The sequence below is a fragment of the Diabrotica virgifera genome, chromosome 1 (assembly GCF_917563875.1).
Source record: "Diabrotica virgifera virgifera chromosome 1, PGI_DIABVI_V3a".
Classification (NCBI taxonomy): domain Eukaryota; kingdom Metazoa; phylum Arthropoda; class Insecta; order Coleoptera; family Chrysomelidae; genus Diabrotica; species Diabrotica virgifera.
In genome coordinates, this window is record NC_065443.1 from 171737849 (window position 1) to 171756621 (window position 18773).

The window sequence follows — 18773 nt, forward strand, 5'->3', positions numbered from 1 at the left end:
AAGTGTTTGCACCAAAAGTACATAGAACTCACCCTAATTCGCCCTGTAGGCTATTGATTATGTACTATAGAAAGGAACTACAACGTTAACGGGGTTTTATTATTTCATATGGTCAATGAATCTCTGTATATGAAAAAACCGCGGAGTGCTACCATTTAAAGGGGTGCGTTTTTGAGAAATGAGTGAATTAGTCCCTGGGCACAAGTTACATTAGGGTGAGTTCTATGCACTTTTGGTACAAACACGTCTACATAAAAATTGTTCCTGGTTAAATTTCCTATCTAAATATAACTTTTTAAAGTCAAAGATACTTTTTTTTACAAAAATATATTCAAAAGAAAAAGCACAAAGAAACCCAAAAGAAAGAAATTTTGTCTTTTGTCCCATAACTTTTGTCCACGGGGATATAGGTATAGACATTGCTTCACAGAAAAAAAACCTACATATTTTCTCTTTAAAATGATGTTGGGTAGAGGTCATTAGGATTTACAGTTTTCAAAAGATGATTTTTCAAATTTCGCCACTCACAGCAATTTTGGGCAATTTTCCTTGTTATTTCGCAAATATTGTTCTGTAATTTTTTTCTACGTAACTTTAGGCATATGCAATGTTACATGTAAAGGTAATTCCGCACCAAGCGACCGAGACAGGAGACCGCCACAGGCGACAGATAGGCGAGGTCTCCCCACGACAGCTCTCAATGCAATTATATCAGGGTAGTTCTGCAGCCCGCGACCGAGAAGAGCGACCAACTATCGTTTATCGCGACCTATCTGTCGCGGTCTCCTGTCTCGGTCGCTTGGTGCGGAATTCTACCTTAAGCGTCGTTTAAACACAACGATAAGTCACAGCAACTAGTTGTGATGACAAGTTGAAACGCTGTTTAGACGCTGCGATTCAATGCGATACCACCTTCAACCCAACTCCCAACTTTGATAAGTTGTGCGATGCACCGTTTACACACAGTGATAAGTTGCAACAACTCGATTGACCTTGATAAGTTGTTTGATTTATCGCTGTGTTTAAACGACCCTTTAAGAGGAATAGAAATCAATTACCTTTAAAATGTTCTACTGTATATAGTCCAGAGCGGATCTGTTTTGAGATGGACGTTGAGAGGTGACTCAAATTTTTTTGCAGAAATTGCTTGAAAATAAATCAAATAATAATATTTGAGTTATCCTCCCTCTCAAAAAGGTCCGGAACATTGTTTAAATAATCAAAATGTCAAGTATTGAAGGAAAAATTCGATTTTTTTCTTCGTTTTTTGATTATAAATTTAAAAGTATTCATTTCCGAGAAAAGTTGTACTGACATAAAAGTTGCGTAATTCAATTTACTACAATATAGAATTGGTTAAAAATTTAAAAAATAGTCACCCTAGTTGCAAAATAGCAATAATTGCGAAAAAACCATACAAAAACAAGTATTCGCATTTTACGTTTTTCAACCATTTATGCTACACTTAGGACCTTCATATTTCACCCAGAAAAACTTTATGATACAGTAAAACAACACTGTAAATTTCATTAAGATCGGTTCAATAGATTTTGCAAAATAAATTTTGCAATACAGCTTTCGCAAAAAAATTCATTTTTTCAAAATGTTACAGGACTGAAAATAAAGCAGATAGCAAGTTGAATTTTTTTTTGCTTATAGAAGTGTACTGTACCTTTCATTTGCAATTTTCAAAATTAAAATCGATTAATTACCACGGCGTCAGAAAGTTTTTGAAATACAACAATAATTTTTGGTGCTACGCGCAGGACAGCGGTGTTCGATTCACACAGGTTGATTTCCACCAAAATTTCTTCCAATCTTTATCTAATATATTATTTTCTTACTCTATATTTTGTTGTATTTTAATTTTTTAATTCCACAAAAATCAAACTAATTTTATTATTGTTTGTGAAATATTGTTTAAACAATTGCATATGTTTAAAAATAATAAACTTTTATTATTTAAGTTAAAATATATGAACAAAGAAAGTTTTTGCTAATAAAAGTGTTATTTCAAAGGATAGAGTATGTGTTTTTATTTTGCAATAAACAAATTTATTTATTTATATCGAAATGTCATAAAAATTAAAATGTATCAATCATTATCAAAGGTCATTGGAATGCCCAATCAGAGCAACCTATCCGCTGTCCTGCGCGTAGCACCAATAATTAATGTTTATTTAAAAAAATTCCTGACGCCGTGGTGTTAAGCGATTTTAATTTTGCAAAATTGCAAATGAAAGGTACAGTACACTTCTATATGCAAAAAAATTTTCAACTTGCTATCTGCTTTATTTTCAGTCCTGTAACATTTTGAAAAAATGAATTTTTTTTACGAAAGCTGGATTGCAAAATTTATTTTGCAAAATCTATTAAACCGATCTTAATGAAATTTACAGTATTGTTTTACTTTATCATAAAATTTTTCAGGGTGAAATATGGAGGTCCTAAGTGTAGCATAAATGGTTGAAAAACGTAAAAGGCGAATACTTGTTTTTGTATGTTTTTTTCACAATTATTGCTATTTTGCAACAAGGGTGACTATTTCTTAAATTTTAAACCAATTCTATATTGTAGGAAATTTAATTACGCAACTTTTATGTCAGTACAACTTTTCTCGGAAATGAATACTTTTAAAGTTATAATCAAAAAACCAAGAAAAAAATCGAATTTTTCCTTAATTTTTTGACATTTTTATTATTTAAACAATGTTCCGGACCTTTTTGAGAGGGAGGATAACTCAAATATTATTTGATTTATTTTCAAGCAATTTCTGCAAAAAAATTTGAGTCAACGTCCAAATGTACTAATATTTTTACAGATGCGCCCTGGTCTAATAGTGTTGTACGACTTCTTTTAAAGAGGTTATCTTTTTCAAGATTTTATACTTTTAACGAGTTTTTATATTTTTTACGATTATTTTTTAAATTTCCCATTATAACTTTTTTTTTCTTATACATTTAGGTATATAATATCATATAATAAAAAAGAAAGCTTATTCTGTTTACTTTAAAATGGTGTATTACAAAAAATTCTAGGATTATTTTTGAATAAGATATGATTTTTCAAAATGTAATAAGTACTTGCAACGAATTTTGATTTTAGGATTTTTTAAATTCCTCATTACTTTTTTATGTGATTGTGTGTTATGATTGAATCTTATTTTTTATAGGTAATACTTTGGATCCACTTGACTCGGCCGGTCAAACTTCAAAATATGGATTAATTCCAATATTTACTGTCAAAGCTCCTGCACCACAAGCTTTGCTTAAAAAAATAGCATGTAAATGTACCAAAGGATGTACAAAACACTGCGGTTGTAGGAAGATAGAAATTAGTTGTTCAATATTTTGCAAAGGGTGCATGTGCATGGGTACTAATTGTGGCAACTCGTGAGATAACTGAGGTGTCACAGGAAGATATTGAAGCTAATGCTAACGAAGAGATGGACTTGGATTTTGAAAAAAATTTAAATGTCAACGTTTAAATAATTTTAACTAAAGTGATGTTTTCTAAGACTAATGTTTATGTAATTTTTGTAAAAGAAATAATTTTAAATAATGCAGGTAAAAAAATATCAAAGAATTTCCATTATTTAAATATAGATGATACACCATTTTAAAGAACAGAAAGTAAGCCCTCTTTATTGAGCAATATATAGTATATTCATGTACAAGAAAAAAAGTTATAATGAGAAATTTAAAAAATAATCCTAAAATCAAAAATCGTTGCAAGTACTTATTACATTTTGAAAAATAATATCTTATTCAAAAATAATCCTAGATATTTTTGTAATACACCATTTTAAAGTAAACAAAATAAGCTTTTTTTTAAAAAAGTCGTACAACGTTATACAGTTGACCCGTGGTTCTCAATCTTTTTGAATCATGTACCACAAAATACTTTTTAATATTTTTGGTACCACCTAACTGAAATAACTACCTATCTAGATAGGTAATCTAATTAACTGTAATAGTGGTGATTTTGACAGTTTTACGTTTTGTGTACCACCGCAAATAATGATATGTACCACCAGTGGTACATGTACCACAGATTGAGAACCGCTGTTTCTATTCCTATTACGTGTACCATTGCATATACCTAAAGTTACATAGAAAAAAGATACAGAACAATATTTGAAAAATAACAAGGAAAATTGCCCAAAATTGCTGTGAGTGGAGAACTTTGAAAAATCATATTTCGAAAACTATAAATCCTAATTACCTCTACTAAACAATATTTTAAAGTAGAAATATGTAGGTTTTTTTCTGTAAAGCAATGTCTATACCTATATCCTGGTGGACAAAAGTTATGGGACAAAAAACAAAATTTCTTTCTTTTGGGTTTCTTTGTGCTTTTTCTTTTGAATATATTTTTGTAAAAAAAAGTATCATTGACTTTAAAAAGTGATGTTTAGATAGGAAATTTAACCAGGAACAATTTTTATGTAGATATGTTTGTACCAAAAGTACATAGAACTCACCCTAATGTAACCTGTGCCCAGGGACTAATTCACCCATTTCTCAAAAACGCACCCCTTTAAATGGTAGCACTCCGCGGTTTTTTCATACATAGATGTCCATTGATCATATGAAATAATAAAACCCCGTTAACGTTGTAGTTCCTTTTAGCTATCTTATTTTGAATATAATCAATAGCCTACTGTGCCTAGGACTAATTCACTTCTTTCTCAAAAACGCACCCCTTTAAATGTAGCACTCCACGGGTTTTTCATATTTAGAGGTCCATTGACTATATGAAACGATAAAACCCCGTTAACGTTGTGGTTCCTTTCTAAAATACATCATCAATAGCATATAAGTCAAAAACTATTATCTTAGAAAAATGACAAGACCATTTTTGTTTATAGTTACCCAAAAAACCTAAAAAAAAATGTTTTTCGGGGAAAAATCGGATGGACGCGCATAATTAACAATTAAAAACGACGGTCTAAATTGAAGTTAGACTCGACTACTCTTCAGAATCTTGAAAATGAATGCTTAAGCTTCAATTTAAGCTCTTGGAAACCTCAAAAATAATAATTTAAATATGAGTCTTTAAAGCTAAACTGTTTTAACATTAAAACAAATTCTTAATATCTTGTTAAAATCATCAACATGGCAACGTCAATTTAGAACCAGCTATGGTTTGTTTTTTAACCAAGAGGAGTGATTCAAATTTACCGCGCTGTATGGCTTGTTTGTAATTGGTCCAAACGCAGGCAAGTTTACTCCACTGTTATAAAATTTTGACACTAATGACATTTATCAAATTTTGACACTAGTGACATTTCATAGGTTAATTAGTTATATCGGCGATTTTTGTGTTTTCTGTGTTATTCCTTTAATTTTTAGATTGTTAGTCTGCTTTTAATCTGATCATTTTAATTCCATTTCTGTTTGTTTTCATCTTTTCCTATTGTGGCGTAATTGTCTTTTTACGCGGTTGACTCTACTATTTTATTTATTTATATTTTTAGGCACTAATTTAAATAAAGGAAGACTTATATTATTTTATTTACATCACTTATTTATTTAATAATTACAAATAACACCAACTAACACATCTAATTTATTTACAACTCAAATTTATGATTTAATTAACTAAACATACTTCCGATAACTAATAAATACATTTCACTAAATCCGATTTCGAATACAATTATTATATCACGCGTCGCGGCTCGTTCATTGACTGACTGGCCTGTGCTCGAATTCCTGTTCTTAAATACTCTGACAGCGGTCGCCTCGAATCGTCGTGGAAGGTCTGGCCTTTACTCGTAATCCCGGGAAGCATCGAGAATAATTAGGCCGGGTCGTGAGGCGTCACATTGCCCCCTCCTTAAAAGATTGTTCCTCCTGGAACCTTGTCGGGACTGGAACTGGATGCTGGTATCTGCAACTGGACCCTCTTTTACAACTCCCAGTTGTATAAAAGTGACAGGGGACGGTCTTCTCTCCGCACCAGTAACTATGCGGATTGCAACAGACTAACACCTGGACCTCGGTGTCTTGGAAAATTTCTTCTACCATATTTCGGATCTCTCCAGTCTAATTGGCTGCATTCTAACTTTGGCATGGCTAACTTTTGCACGTCGGACTCCAACACGTGCTCTCTCAATTGAATTAATGCATCCCATACATCTTGGTAGGTAGCTTGGTCACGGACAGTGTCTTTTGTTACCAGATAGAATAGGTAACATGATGCATCTTGGAGTTTCAATGCTTTGCCAGGAGCTGGCAGTTGGCATTGAAGTTCTGCAACTCGACCAAACTTCCTTCGGAAGGCGGATGCCAACCCTCGTGCGTCTTTGATACTGGCCGGGATGGTATGGGCCAGCGAATAGTCATCGGGAAGTGCGAGAAGATCTCGCTTTTCTTCAGTGGTAACACCATGTCTTGCTTTACCGGTACCTCCGTAGGCACCCATGAACTCTTCAAAGGTAAGGTCAGGTATTCCTCGAATTTGGTTGACTTCCACTTCTTCATCTACGTCGTGGTCTCCCTCGTACGGCGCCAACCGGTTATGGTGGACTATCATCGGCTTTCCCCTAGGAATCTTGCTTATTCGGTAGATAACGTCATTGATTTTCTTGACAATGAGGTACGGACCCTCCCAGAACTGCTGCAACTTGGGAGAACAACCTGTTCGCTTCTTTGGATTATAAAGCCAGACTTTGTCGTTCTCCTTAAAACATCCCCTCTCGGCTTGGGTATCGTATCGTTTCTTCATGCGGTCGCTAGCGATCTGAAGGTTAGACCGGACCAACTCATGTATATCGTCCATTCTTCTTCGTAATTCATTCACGTAATCCTCACCAGCAACATCTTCTCCAGGTCGACATCCAAACTCTAGATCACAGGGTAGACGCATCTCACGTCCAAATAGGACTTTTGCTGGTGTTTGGCCAGTTGATTCATTAACAGCAGATCTATAGGCCATTGCGAAGAACGGAAGGTACTGGTCCCAGTCTCGTTGATGATTGGACACCATCTTTGTCAAATACTTGCCGACTGTCCTATTCATACGCTCCACCATTCCATCCGATTGCGGGTGATAGGCCGTGGTCCTTGTCTTCTTCATGCCTAGTTTATCATAGATTCCTTGAAATAGATCGCTCTCAAAGTTCCTTCCTTGGTCACTATGGATCTCCAGAGGTACTCCAAATCGGCTGATGCAGTCTTTGATTAACACATCTGCAATAGTGGCGGCCTTCTGGTCTGGAATTGCGTAGATCTCCACCCACTTCGTGAAGTAATCCATTATCACCAACATGTATTTGCATCCATTGTCACTTTCTGGAAATGGCCCGGCAATATCCAAAGCTATTCTTTCAAACGGACTTCCAACATTGTACTGTCTCATAGGAGCCTTTCTTTTCCGGTAGGGTCCGTTACTTGTAGCACAGGTAGTACATTTCTTACACCAGTCCTTCACATCGTCAGAACTATTCATCCAATAAAATCGTTCCCGAATTCTCTGAAGGGTCTTCTTTACACCAAAATGCCCTCCTGATGGACTGTCGTGTAACTGACGGAGTACTTCGGCTACTCTGCTATTTGGAATCACCATCTGTGTTCTCCTCACTGAACCATCATCATTTTCTATTACTCGTTTAAGCAAGCTGTCTTCCAAGATAAATGAGTCCCACTGGGCCCAATACGTCTTAACTACTGAGCTTAGGCTTGATATTTCTTGCCAAGATGGTCGACGATTTTCTTCTTTCCATTTTCGAATCTTCTGTAAAACTGGATCTTTTTCTTGTTCTTCCCTGATCTTAGTAGGCGTCCACTCGTCGTTGACCACTGTTGTTCTTAGTACTGCTGCTTCCTTTGACTCTGTTTTGTTGCAATGGGAACACTCTGCTGGGCACGGCCTTCTAGATAGAGAATCAGCGTTCCTGTGGCTAACTCCGGCCCGATGCTCGATCTTGAAATCATATTCTTGAAGTCGTTCAATCCATCTGGCTATCTGATCCTCTGGATTCTTAAACTGCATTAACCATTTAAGGGCGGCATGGTCGGTTCGGATTAGAAACTTCCTTCCGTAGAGGTATTGATAGAAGTGTTCCACTGATTTTACTACTGCTAGAAGTTCTCTTCTCGTGACGCAATAATTTCTTTCAGGTTTTGAAAGCACTTTACTAAAATATCCAAGGACTCGTTCCTGTCCTCCTTGAATCTGCGACAGCACTCCTCCAATTCCCACATTACTTGCATCCGTATCTAAGATGAACTCTCCTTCTGGCAGTGGATACCCTAATATTGGCGCTGTAATTAAATGCCTCTTCAAAGTTTCAAAGGCCGTTTGGCAGTCTCCATCCCAGCAATAATCCCTTGCTTCCTCTGTAAGTCGCGTTAATGGCTTAGCAATATCTGCAAACTTCTTAATGAATCTCCGGTAGTATGTACATAGTCCCAGAAAACTTCTCACTTGATGTTTATCAGTTGGTTCAGGCCATTCCTTAATGGAATCGATTTTTCCTTTATCCACGGCCACTCCTTCTTTGCTGACTATATGACCTAAATAATTGACTTTACTTTGAAATAACTGGCATTTCTTGGGATTATAACTATCCTTGCATTAAAATCTCCCATTAACACTTCTTATCTTATCTAGGGTATTCTGTAGTTTATTTTAGAAATCTTCCATTTTTTCTTCTTCCGTTCCTTCTGTTGGTGCATATATTTGCACTATGTACCATTCCTCTTCCATTTCTATTTTTATATACATGGTTCTCGAGGATATAGATTTGAAATCTGATATTCTTTTTCCTATTGTCTCTGTGACTAATATGCCTACTTCTCCTTTCGCTCTAAGTTCTTTGTCTACCTCGAAGTAACACATCGTGTAATTTTCGGATATTTTTTCTTTTCCTCTTCCACATTTCTTTGTTTCGCTAATACCTATTATTTGCATTTTAAATTCTTCCATTTCTTGCACTAATTCGCATTCCTTTCCTCTAAGGGATGTTACATTTTATGTACCAATTGTCAAGTTGTTATTTTCGTTTATTCTAGTTTTGTGTCTTGTCCTTGTTTCATTTCCACGTCAATCATGCTAGCTGTTTTTTGAATGTCCTTTTTCTTTTGTCCATTTTCTTGTTGATTATCCTTTCCTTCTGTATGTTTTTCTTTATCCGAATTCCATTCCGTTTTCATTGCGTTGTCGTCATCGTCTTTACTATCCCTCATGTGTTGTTTCCTTAGTTTTTTGGAGCAGATTTCTCAATTTTTTCGTTTACTCTATTCCATCTCCACTCCTCCCCATTTATTGTATCCTATTTTTACTTCTTTTCCCTTTTCCTTTTCGTCTTTAGCAAATTCTCGGAGCTGTTTTTGTATTTTCCTCTCTTGTTTCATCATGTCATTGTTTAGGAAGATTTTTTGATTTCTTATGTTTTTTAGTTTATATTTGTTTTCCCATGACTGTTCGCTTGTCTTCACCATTATATAATTGGATGAGATAGTGGGATTCTCCTATTTTTATTATAGTTCTGACGTTTATTTCTAGCTGTAGATTGGATTTTAAAAAGTTCTCCATGGCTATTTTGAGGTCTGCTTGGTTTCTTGTATCAATATTCAGGCCGGTTAGAACAATATTATTTTTCCTTTTTTCTTTGTCGATCCATTCCATATTCTGTTTTAATTGTGTTAATTCTGCTTTTATATCTTCTTTTCTGAGTTCCTCGTTCTCTTTTAACTTTTTCATTTCCATTGCATATGATTGTTGGTCTTCTCTTATTAATTTCATCTCGTCTTTTATTTCTGTTTTCATCTCTTGCATCAGATATAATATTTTCTCGAGTTTTTTATCACTTGTATTGGTGGATGTTGGATGCGTTTTCTTACTGTTTTAAAATATCTCGAAGTTTTCAGCCGGTCTTTTGTTGTTCTGTTCATCTGGATAGTCGTTTGAGCTCATGGTTTTCTCGAGAAATTCCTTGCAGATCTTGGGCAATATTGGAAATTGTCTTATCTGTCGTGAAAATATTTGTTTTTATTTCCTTCAAAATTTTCTGATGCCGCCTCTGTCTCCTATAATTAAGTTTTAATTGTTCAATTACCAAGAGCTCTGTTACCTGTTTCTAGTTCCTTATCTCTTAATATAATTAGAAAAAGTTTATGGACAATGGTAATAGCCAAGCTTTGTTTAGCTTTAGATTTTAGTAATTTATAATAGAATAAGAATAGGCATGCAAATGATGAAAATGACTTACAATTTTTGATGCCTTTTCGTCCACTGTTGCACTGCACTTAAGTGCAGTGGTTTTCACTATTAAGATGTTTCTAAGTTTAAAATTTTTAAACTTTAAAAACTATCTTTAGCTGCTATCACACCGTGTGTCTTGCCAGGACCGAATAGTAAAGTAGACAACAAAAACGCCAACATTGACGGGATAGAGAAGAATGTTACGATGTAATGGATGGGACATAAAGGACGTATATTGTCTATACCTTGCTTGAGGATTTAATGGATGGGACATAAAGGATGCCAAGACCTGCAGTGACTACTAGTCACATTTTTAGATATGTAATTTATTTGTGACAATAAGAGGGGGTTGGAACAAGTCAATAATTAAAAAAAAATATCTGATATTAAAATAATGAATATCATCCATCTTATCTTCCATCATATTCTCTCTATATGATGAACTTCTCAGTTATGTTTAATTATTCAAAAACTTAAATTAGGAAACATCCATAAACCTAATCATAGAAAAGAGGGAGGGGATTTTGACTTGACTGTGCATCATGAGCAGGCCTTCGCCACTGGGTAAGCGCGCGAATCCGTATATAAGGTGCGACTTGCCATATGACGATCCGGCGCGAAGGGGTTAGGCATTGATGGCTTCTTCTGGCGACTGAAATGACCGCCCACACACTGAATTCTTGATCTTTGGAAACATGAAGTTGTTGGGACTTAGGTCGGTGCTATAGAGTGGATGGTTTATCAATTCAATGTTCTGAAGCTTCAAAAACGTATTGTCTTTTGGCCAATGTGAGCACTTGCATTGTCCTATGTAGGATGATTCGCCATTGTGTGTTGCTTTGCGGGAGTTTTGCGATAACTTCTGGTAAATAAATGGTTATACAATCGAATCCGCTTATTAGAATACTGGTTATAGGAATATCCCGGTTTAAGGAATAGAAATTTGAGGTCCCAAAACGTTTCTACTAGGCAACAATGATCGGTTATTGTTATTATAATATCCCGGTATTGTTCGTCCACTATAAGTTTTCCCATGCGTCACGATTCATTTTCAAACAAATTAAGTCAAAACATAAAGTGAAACGTACGTCGATCTGTATATACATGTTGTATACTGTATACTATATACTACACACATCGGCGTACGTTTCACTTTATGTTTTGACTTAATTTGTTTGAAAATGAATCGTGACGCATGGGAAAAGTTATAGCGGACGAACAATAATAGGAAAGCTTTTGATTGGCACCAAGGCTATTCCAATAAGCGAATTCGACTGTATACCAATCAGAAGTAACTGTTCTTCGATCATCTATAGCAGTTGTTGCCATATAACCAGATTTTGACACAAAAGGTGTGACCATTTCCTTTGACATACTTCGAGAGAGCGGATCACTTTTGTTGGTTTTTCTTCATCGTGAAACACCCACACAGCAGATTGACGTAAATCCTTTTGACGTAAAGATTCGTCGCCACTAGCAACACTATTAAACGTTTTTTGAAGTTCCTTTGTTCAACCGTTCCAATGTTTTTCGACACCATTTGACCTGAACTGCTTTTTGCTCTTCTATGAGCAAATAAGGGATTCAACAGGAAACCAACTTCTTAACACCTAGTTCTTCATGTAGGATCTTTTGGATCAAGGTCTTTGAAATATCCAAAGACCTCAAATCTTTTACAATGTAGTTAATGGATGTGGGCTATGTTGAGTCCAGTCACTATAATAAAGGATGGAGATCAGCACTATTCATTACAAATTTATTTATCCATCTAGAATCTAGACATTCATCCAACTTAAGCTTTTCACTGCGTTTTTAAAGTACATATAATTTATAGGTAATATACACTGCGCGTCAGAGAAAAGAGGCCACCCAAAAAATGGGTCATTTTTGATGTCTTGAATTTCCTAAACCTGTTGTCCGATTTAAGTGATTTTTTTAATATGGTATAGCCTTATTCTTTAACAATATTGTTGCTAGACCGGTAAATTGTTATTGTATACCGGGTGTACCAATCAAACTGTGTTTTTTTCTCAAAGTTCACCACACCCTGTGGACTATTCTAGCATTTATAAACTACTGAAATTAAAATCCAACTATAGCCTCAGGTTTTCTTACATTCTGTTTTTTGATTCATTCGTTTATGTTGGATAATAAATAAACAAGATAGGTACTTTAACATCTAGCCATGTTCTTTGTCAATATAGGGAGTTTTTAAATAAGTGCGACAAACTTGTAAGGGGTAATTCTGCATGAGAAAATAATGACCGTTTGTTTTATAAACATATATATGTCCGCCAATGTTTCGTTTCCGAGATACAGGATGTTGAATTTTTTCTTACAAACTGACGATTTATTTATTGCTCTAAAACCGGTTGACCCCCCTCTGTGGCTCAGTGGTAAGAGCGCCTACCTTTGGATCGAAAGGTCCGAATGGTCGTGAGTTCGAATCTCGCCAGGGTCAGAAATTTTTCGTTTATTATAAATTAATAAATGGAGATAGTTTCTGTCCTTGTGGGATCGGTACTCACCGGAGGGACCGCAGACGTTCGGATACAATAATTGTATCCGAACGTCAAAGAGACGCTAATTATTAGCGTCTCTTTGCAAAGACAATGACGTCGACTTTGCAAAGTAACAAGACACTTACTCAAGACACACTCTACACATTACTCCCCTGGGTTAGTGATAAGTTATAGTATAAAAAATCATTATGAAATTGACTGGCCAGTTGGTTGTGAAAACCAGTGCCAATAAAACACAAAACACACACATAAAACCGGTTGAGATATGCAAATGAAATTTGGTAGTATGTAAGAGGTAGTTATTACGCATTTTTTGACATGCAATTAAGAATTTTATGTTCTCCATTGGCGGGCATACGGGTCATATTACCCAGATTACGGGTCATATTACCCGTATGCACGCCAATAGTGAATATAAAATTCTTAATTGTATGTCAAAAAATGCGCAATAACTGCCTCTTAAAACCTACCAAATTTCATTTGCATAACCGGTTTTAGAGCAATAAATAAATCGTTAGTTTGTAAGAAAAAATTCAACATTCCGTATATCGGAAAAAAGCATTTTTCTACGGCCATGCTAAAGAGCCACTTTCACGCACGCATTTCGTTTCAGAAAGATGCACTTTCCCGCACGGCGTGCGTGAAAGTAAATTACCTTGTAATATATTGCATTATAATATCTGTGGTTCCAAGGAAAAGGGGCATGAGTCACATTTTTTCTTGAAATCGTCAAAACGGTTTAACGAAAATTATTTTAAATGTTCTATTTGGTAAAAGGCCACATGTCTGAAAAATGTAATGCATTTATTCATTAGGGCCATTCAAAAATTAGGCATGAGTCAATATCATATCTACACCAATAAAGAACAAGGACTCGACTTAAATTACGCCTATTAAATGGCACGCAGCGCAGGGTTTTAGTTTTGGAATAAGGCATCTTGTCGACTTAGTTCTGGAATGCGCTACGGAACGGCTCAGAACTCACAGGCGCTTCTTACGGTTAACGTTGTTTAAAGTGTTTTTATGTGTTTATTTTATACCTTTGTGTAAATAATACAGCTATTTAAGTGAAAATTTAATAAATAATATCGTTGAAAATGTCTCAGTCTAATAGAAGCAGACAGATATTACGTTTTGTTGTTGGAAAATGCATCACAATAAGCAGGTTAATACAACATAACTTTTGCCATATTTGGCCCTAGGCAATAACGTAGTCTTTCGTTCTGCGATTAAATGTTTCAAAAATACTTATTAGTTTTCTCAGGATGCAAAAAAATGAATATATTTAAAACACATTGAAAATTTTGACAGGGGACTTTTTGCGCCTTTATTCCCCTTAAATGAAATAATAAAAGTTGTATTGTGCTTTGTATAGGAAATTAAGGACTCTAATGTGGACCAACGTACCTAATTATTAGCTATACTGTTAAAGTGTTTGGTTTACTTCTTTTCAGGCACTTCTTCAAGCAGTAACTTTCTTGTAGGAGAACAAATACCAACTGTTAATAAATCTAAAAGTATTGAAGATGGTAACTGGGTGCACATACATATTTTAACTATTTTAAATGTTCCTTCTTTGCCACACTTCATCTACACATATCTACATTACACTTTTTATAGATGCTTAAGTATGTATTCTTATTTCCTCTATTGTTAATATTTTTTCTAAAACCCTGTAACCATCTTCTTGATATCGTCCTATTAGAGGTAATTATCACGAAGTGCACTTTTTTGAGATTTTGACATTTTTATCAATTTTATCTTTCAAACACTACATTATAATAGTGTATTATTTGTGTGGATTTAATTATCTGTTCGGCGATTGACTAAAGAAATGAGTTTAAATTTCTTTGTAATGGATAGCTGTAACATACCTAATCTATTTTGTGATTAAGCAGGCTGATTAAGCAGACGACTGGTATTGTATTGCTTAACCTGAGTATTATATTTTTGTTCCTTATCTTTTCGGCGATTGATTACAGAAATGAGTTTAAAATAAATTTCTTTGTATGTAACAGATAGCTTACGTAAAGGGTTTTCATAGTCTAATTTGCGACTTTTGTGGTTGTCAGTATTTTAGTGCCAAAAGTATTTTATTACATATTAATTTATTTTGGAAGAAGGACACATTGTTCATTTTTTAAATAGTAGACTATTATTTTTGATAGTTCCTTAGAAGTCAGCAAAATTTTATATACCTTTGTATAATATTTAAGTATAAAAATGAATCCCAAATTCACTCCTCAAAATCCAATAATTGTGTTCATGGAAAAACCACAACCACATGTGACTTTTTGAACTTTTCCAAACTTTTAAAAGGGCCACTTCAACTAAGACATTTTGATATAAATGGAAGCAAATTTGTGTGGCACGATATTAGATTGATTTCATATGGCACTGATGAAGGCATTGTTGAGTACAAAACATCCCTAAAACAAGAAGAACCATTTAAGTGCATTTCATTTTGCCAAAGGGAAAAATCGAAAGGTCCATTGCAACCCGAAAGGTGCAACACCGGGCCCTTGAGCTCTTCAGCGTAAGCAGAGAGAAAAAGAAAGATTTACTAAGTATTTTGAATTTAATAGATTCAGAATGCCATGCATTTTATGAAAATTAACCAGAAGGCAACAATGTTAGTGATGCAGATTATGTTTGTGATTCGGACGATATGTTTCAATAATATCCTAAACAAAATTTCCAAATAAATAATTAAAAAAACCTCTCTTTTATTTACCCACTGACAATACAAAGGGGCTTAAGTATGGATAACAATAATGTGTTACCTGTTTTATAATTTGGAAAAGAGACATATGTCACAAAACAAATAAAAAATAATAATAATTCAAAAAGTACAATATTACACAAATATCACAAAAGAAGATTAATTAATAAATCATCCTTACTCTGGTTAGAAAGGCTTTATATATATTGTTATTTTGAAATATTTAGTTCGCGCATAGCTTCTATTTACTCTTTTGCTAATATTGGCAAATCCTAAAAATGACTAACTAGGTAACTTATGCCCCTTTTCCTTTGAACCACAGATATATTATAATACATGCAATAAACTAATATTTAGATATTATTTACTAATTTATTTCAAATTTATCTTATTGTGTTGTTCATGTTTTAATGAAATTGGCGCAATAATTCGATGAAATAAAATTATTTTGACATAATATTTAAAAGTCAGATCAGTAGACAATTACAATGGTTTTGAATCGTCGTCATGGAAACCAATTTTGTCGTCGTGGTAACCCATTATATTGAAAGTTTGGTTTTGACAACCTTGTCAAAGAATTTGTATTTCCACTTCTAAATAAAAATTGATATAACTCTATTTTTGTGGCTTTTTTTCCAAACGTACGGCCCTAGAAAAAATATTGTTCCTAACACATGCGGAAAGTGTCTTCCCCGCACTCGACTGTTTGCCCGAACTCCGCTATCGCGTCGTTCGGGACAACGGCAGTCTCGTGCGTGAAAGTATCACTTTCCGCACTAGTTAGGAAAATAACTATTGCGGACATATGTTGATAAAACAAACGGCCATTATTTTCTCATGCAGAATAACCCCATAAAGTTTGTCGCACTTACAGTCGGAAAAATAAAAGAATACCCATGAACGAACATATAAAACACGCTGTATTTTCCTGTCACTGTGTCACACAAAAAATTGGCCAGCGAAAGTACATGTAATAATTATTGTTACATGTACTTGCACTGGACAATTTCCTTTGTGATACGGTGACAGGAAAATACAGCGTGTTTTATATGTTCGTTCATGGGTATTCTTTCATTTTTCCGACTGTATTTAAAAACTCCCTATATTGATGATAAACATGGCTAGTTGTTAAAATACCTAACTTTTTATTATCCAACATAAACTAATGAATTAAAAAACAGAATGTTGGCTGAGGCTATAGTTGGGATTTAATTTCAGTAGTTTATAAATGCTAAAATAGTGTGAACTTTGAGAAAAAAAACACAGTTTGATTGGTACACCCGGAATACAATAACAATTTGCCTGTCTAGCAACAATATTGTTAAGCAATATTGTTAAAGAATAAGGCTATAACATATTTAAAAAATCATTTAAATCGGACAACAGGTTTAGGACATTCAAGACATCAAAAATGACCCATTTTTTTGGTGGCCTCTTTTCTCTGGCGCGCAGTGTATTTTCAGAATATATTTATCTTTTTGGTGCATAGGTTTATATACACAGTATTTTTGCATTAATTTTGATTTACTATTTTATATGGGAATAAAGCCACAATTTAAGTTTAAACTTAAAACCTAAATATTTAAATGTGACGTTTTAATACGTATGATATAAGTGTGGTAGTATTTTGATAACGATTTCGGAAGTGGAAGTTGAAACTTCAAATGAATTTAGTTTTAAACTTAAATTGTGGCCTGATTGCCAAATAAAATAGTAAATGATATAATGCCGCGTCCGCATTGGTAAATTTTTCGTGCGTACCAGCTGCTGTTCGTCGCAAATATTTGCGTGCTAGAAGTAAATTGTGAATTGTGTTAGTGTGGACGTGTTCGTCGCATAAATCGGACGCAAGAATTTTCGACGCACACGCTCAATCAGTTATCGTTTTCGATAGAAGATCAAATGATTTGAACACCGCGTCCTCACTGGTAATAATTTGCGACGAACCATTAGTTCAATACGCACGAAAAATTTACCAATGCGGACGCGCCATAATAAGATGTCGCAAGTAAATAGCTTCAGAATATTAATTGTGATATTATAGCAAAATTTGAAATGCATGAGAACAATAATCGATTTATATGGTATTACTGCTGTAATAGTGTGAATTTTCATTTTATCATGAGCGATATACAATAGGTTTATCCAGATTATCTGTGCCCTTTCTTTTTGTCCAATACATTAATTTTGGTAATGCTACTATGAGAGGAGCTAATCACTAATTCTATAATAATTGATTATTATTATGTACCTTATAATTATTCAATTAAGCTTCCATGTTAAAAAATAACAGCATTTTAAAACCATTTGGCATTGACTTCTCATAATATTCTATTTTTCTTTAGCAACTAAGGTAACTGGCACAGTAAAATGGTTTAACGTCAAAAGCGGTTATGGATTTATCAACAGAAATGATACCAAAGAAGACGTTTTTGTGCACCAAGTAAGTTCCATTTTATTTACTTTTAATTTAGTGTTGTGCATAATATGGAAAATGTTTTTTTTGCTATACTTTTAACATCAAACTTTTAAATATTATCTTTGAATCAAATTTTCAGATAAATTTCACTATTTTCAAGCTTCCGTCGTCGTTTGTTTATGCATTATTTTGTATTCCACTCTTTATACTTTTCTTTTTTTACTATTGAAATATAGAAATTATACACTTCCATGTTAAGTAACTGCATTCATTTGTTTGATCTCATGTTTCTTAGTGTATTATCGTTGATTGAATGTACTACTGATTATTGATTTTTTCTAAATTAAGTCAGTTTGAAGAAACCTAAATTTTTTTAATTATAAAATAAAATGTAAAATTTATTTTAAACTTGTGAATGGTGGTGTACCTGTAGTTCAAGGGGATTTTTAGAACAGTTAATAAGGTAAAGTAAGACTAGCAGCAATGGTATCCAATGTCCAATACTAGCGGCACTCCAAGAAGAAATTTTTTGGTGGGCAAAATGGCATGAACTTATAAATTTCCTGTATCAAATATCATTATGTACATAAATTTGAATTCAGCTGCGTGGTGTAACGGATTATATCTGTTTTTGTATTTGATAATATTTTGTTTGTAGAAGTTATCAGTTAGCTTTATATCATTTTGTTACTTAATGAACATTTAATTACAAACCAAAAAGTTTAATTTTACCTATCATTTCAAATATTAGGTCAAATAAATAAAGACATCATTAATCAGCAGAATGGTGTTTGTTATGAAGCTTATTTATTGTTGACTTTCAAATAAATAAAAACTTACTCTCGCTAATGGTAGGGGAGCCCAAGCAGGGATTTTTGCAGTTACTCGAGCGCGTCAG

At 34.1% G+C, this 18773-nt stretch overlaps 1 protein-coding gene across 2 annotated transcripts in view; it reads left to right on the forward strand.

Annotated features, from left to right (window-relative positions):
• Positions 1 to 18773, forward strand: part of LOC126878872 (Y-box factor homolog) — a 233541-nt gene that overhangs the window by 82070 nt on the left and 132698 nt on the right. For both annotated transcript variants that reach the window (XM_050641769.1, XM_050641770.1), the window contains exon 2: positions 17802 to 17899. In XM_050641769.1, the coding sequence (XP_050497726.1) occupies positions 17802 to 17899 (98 nt within the window). The remainder of the gene's footprint in view (positions 1 to 17801; positions 17900 to 18773) is intronic.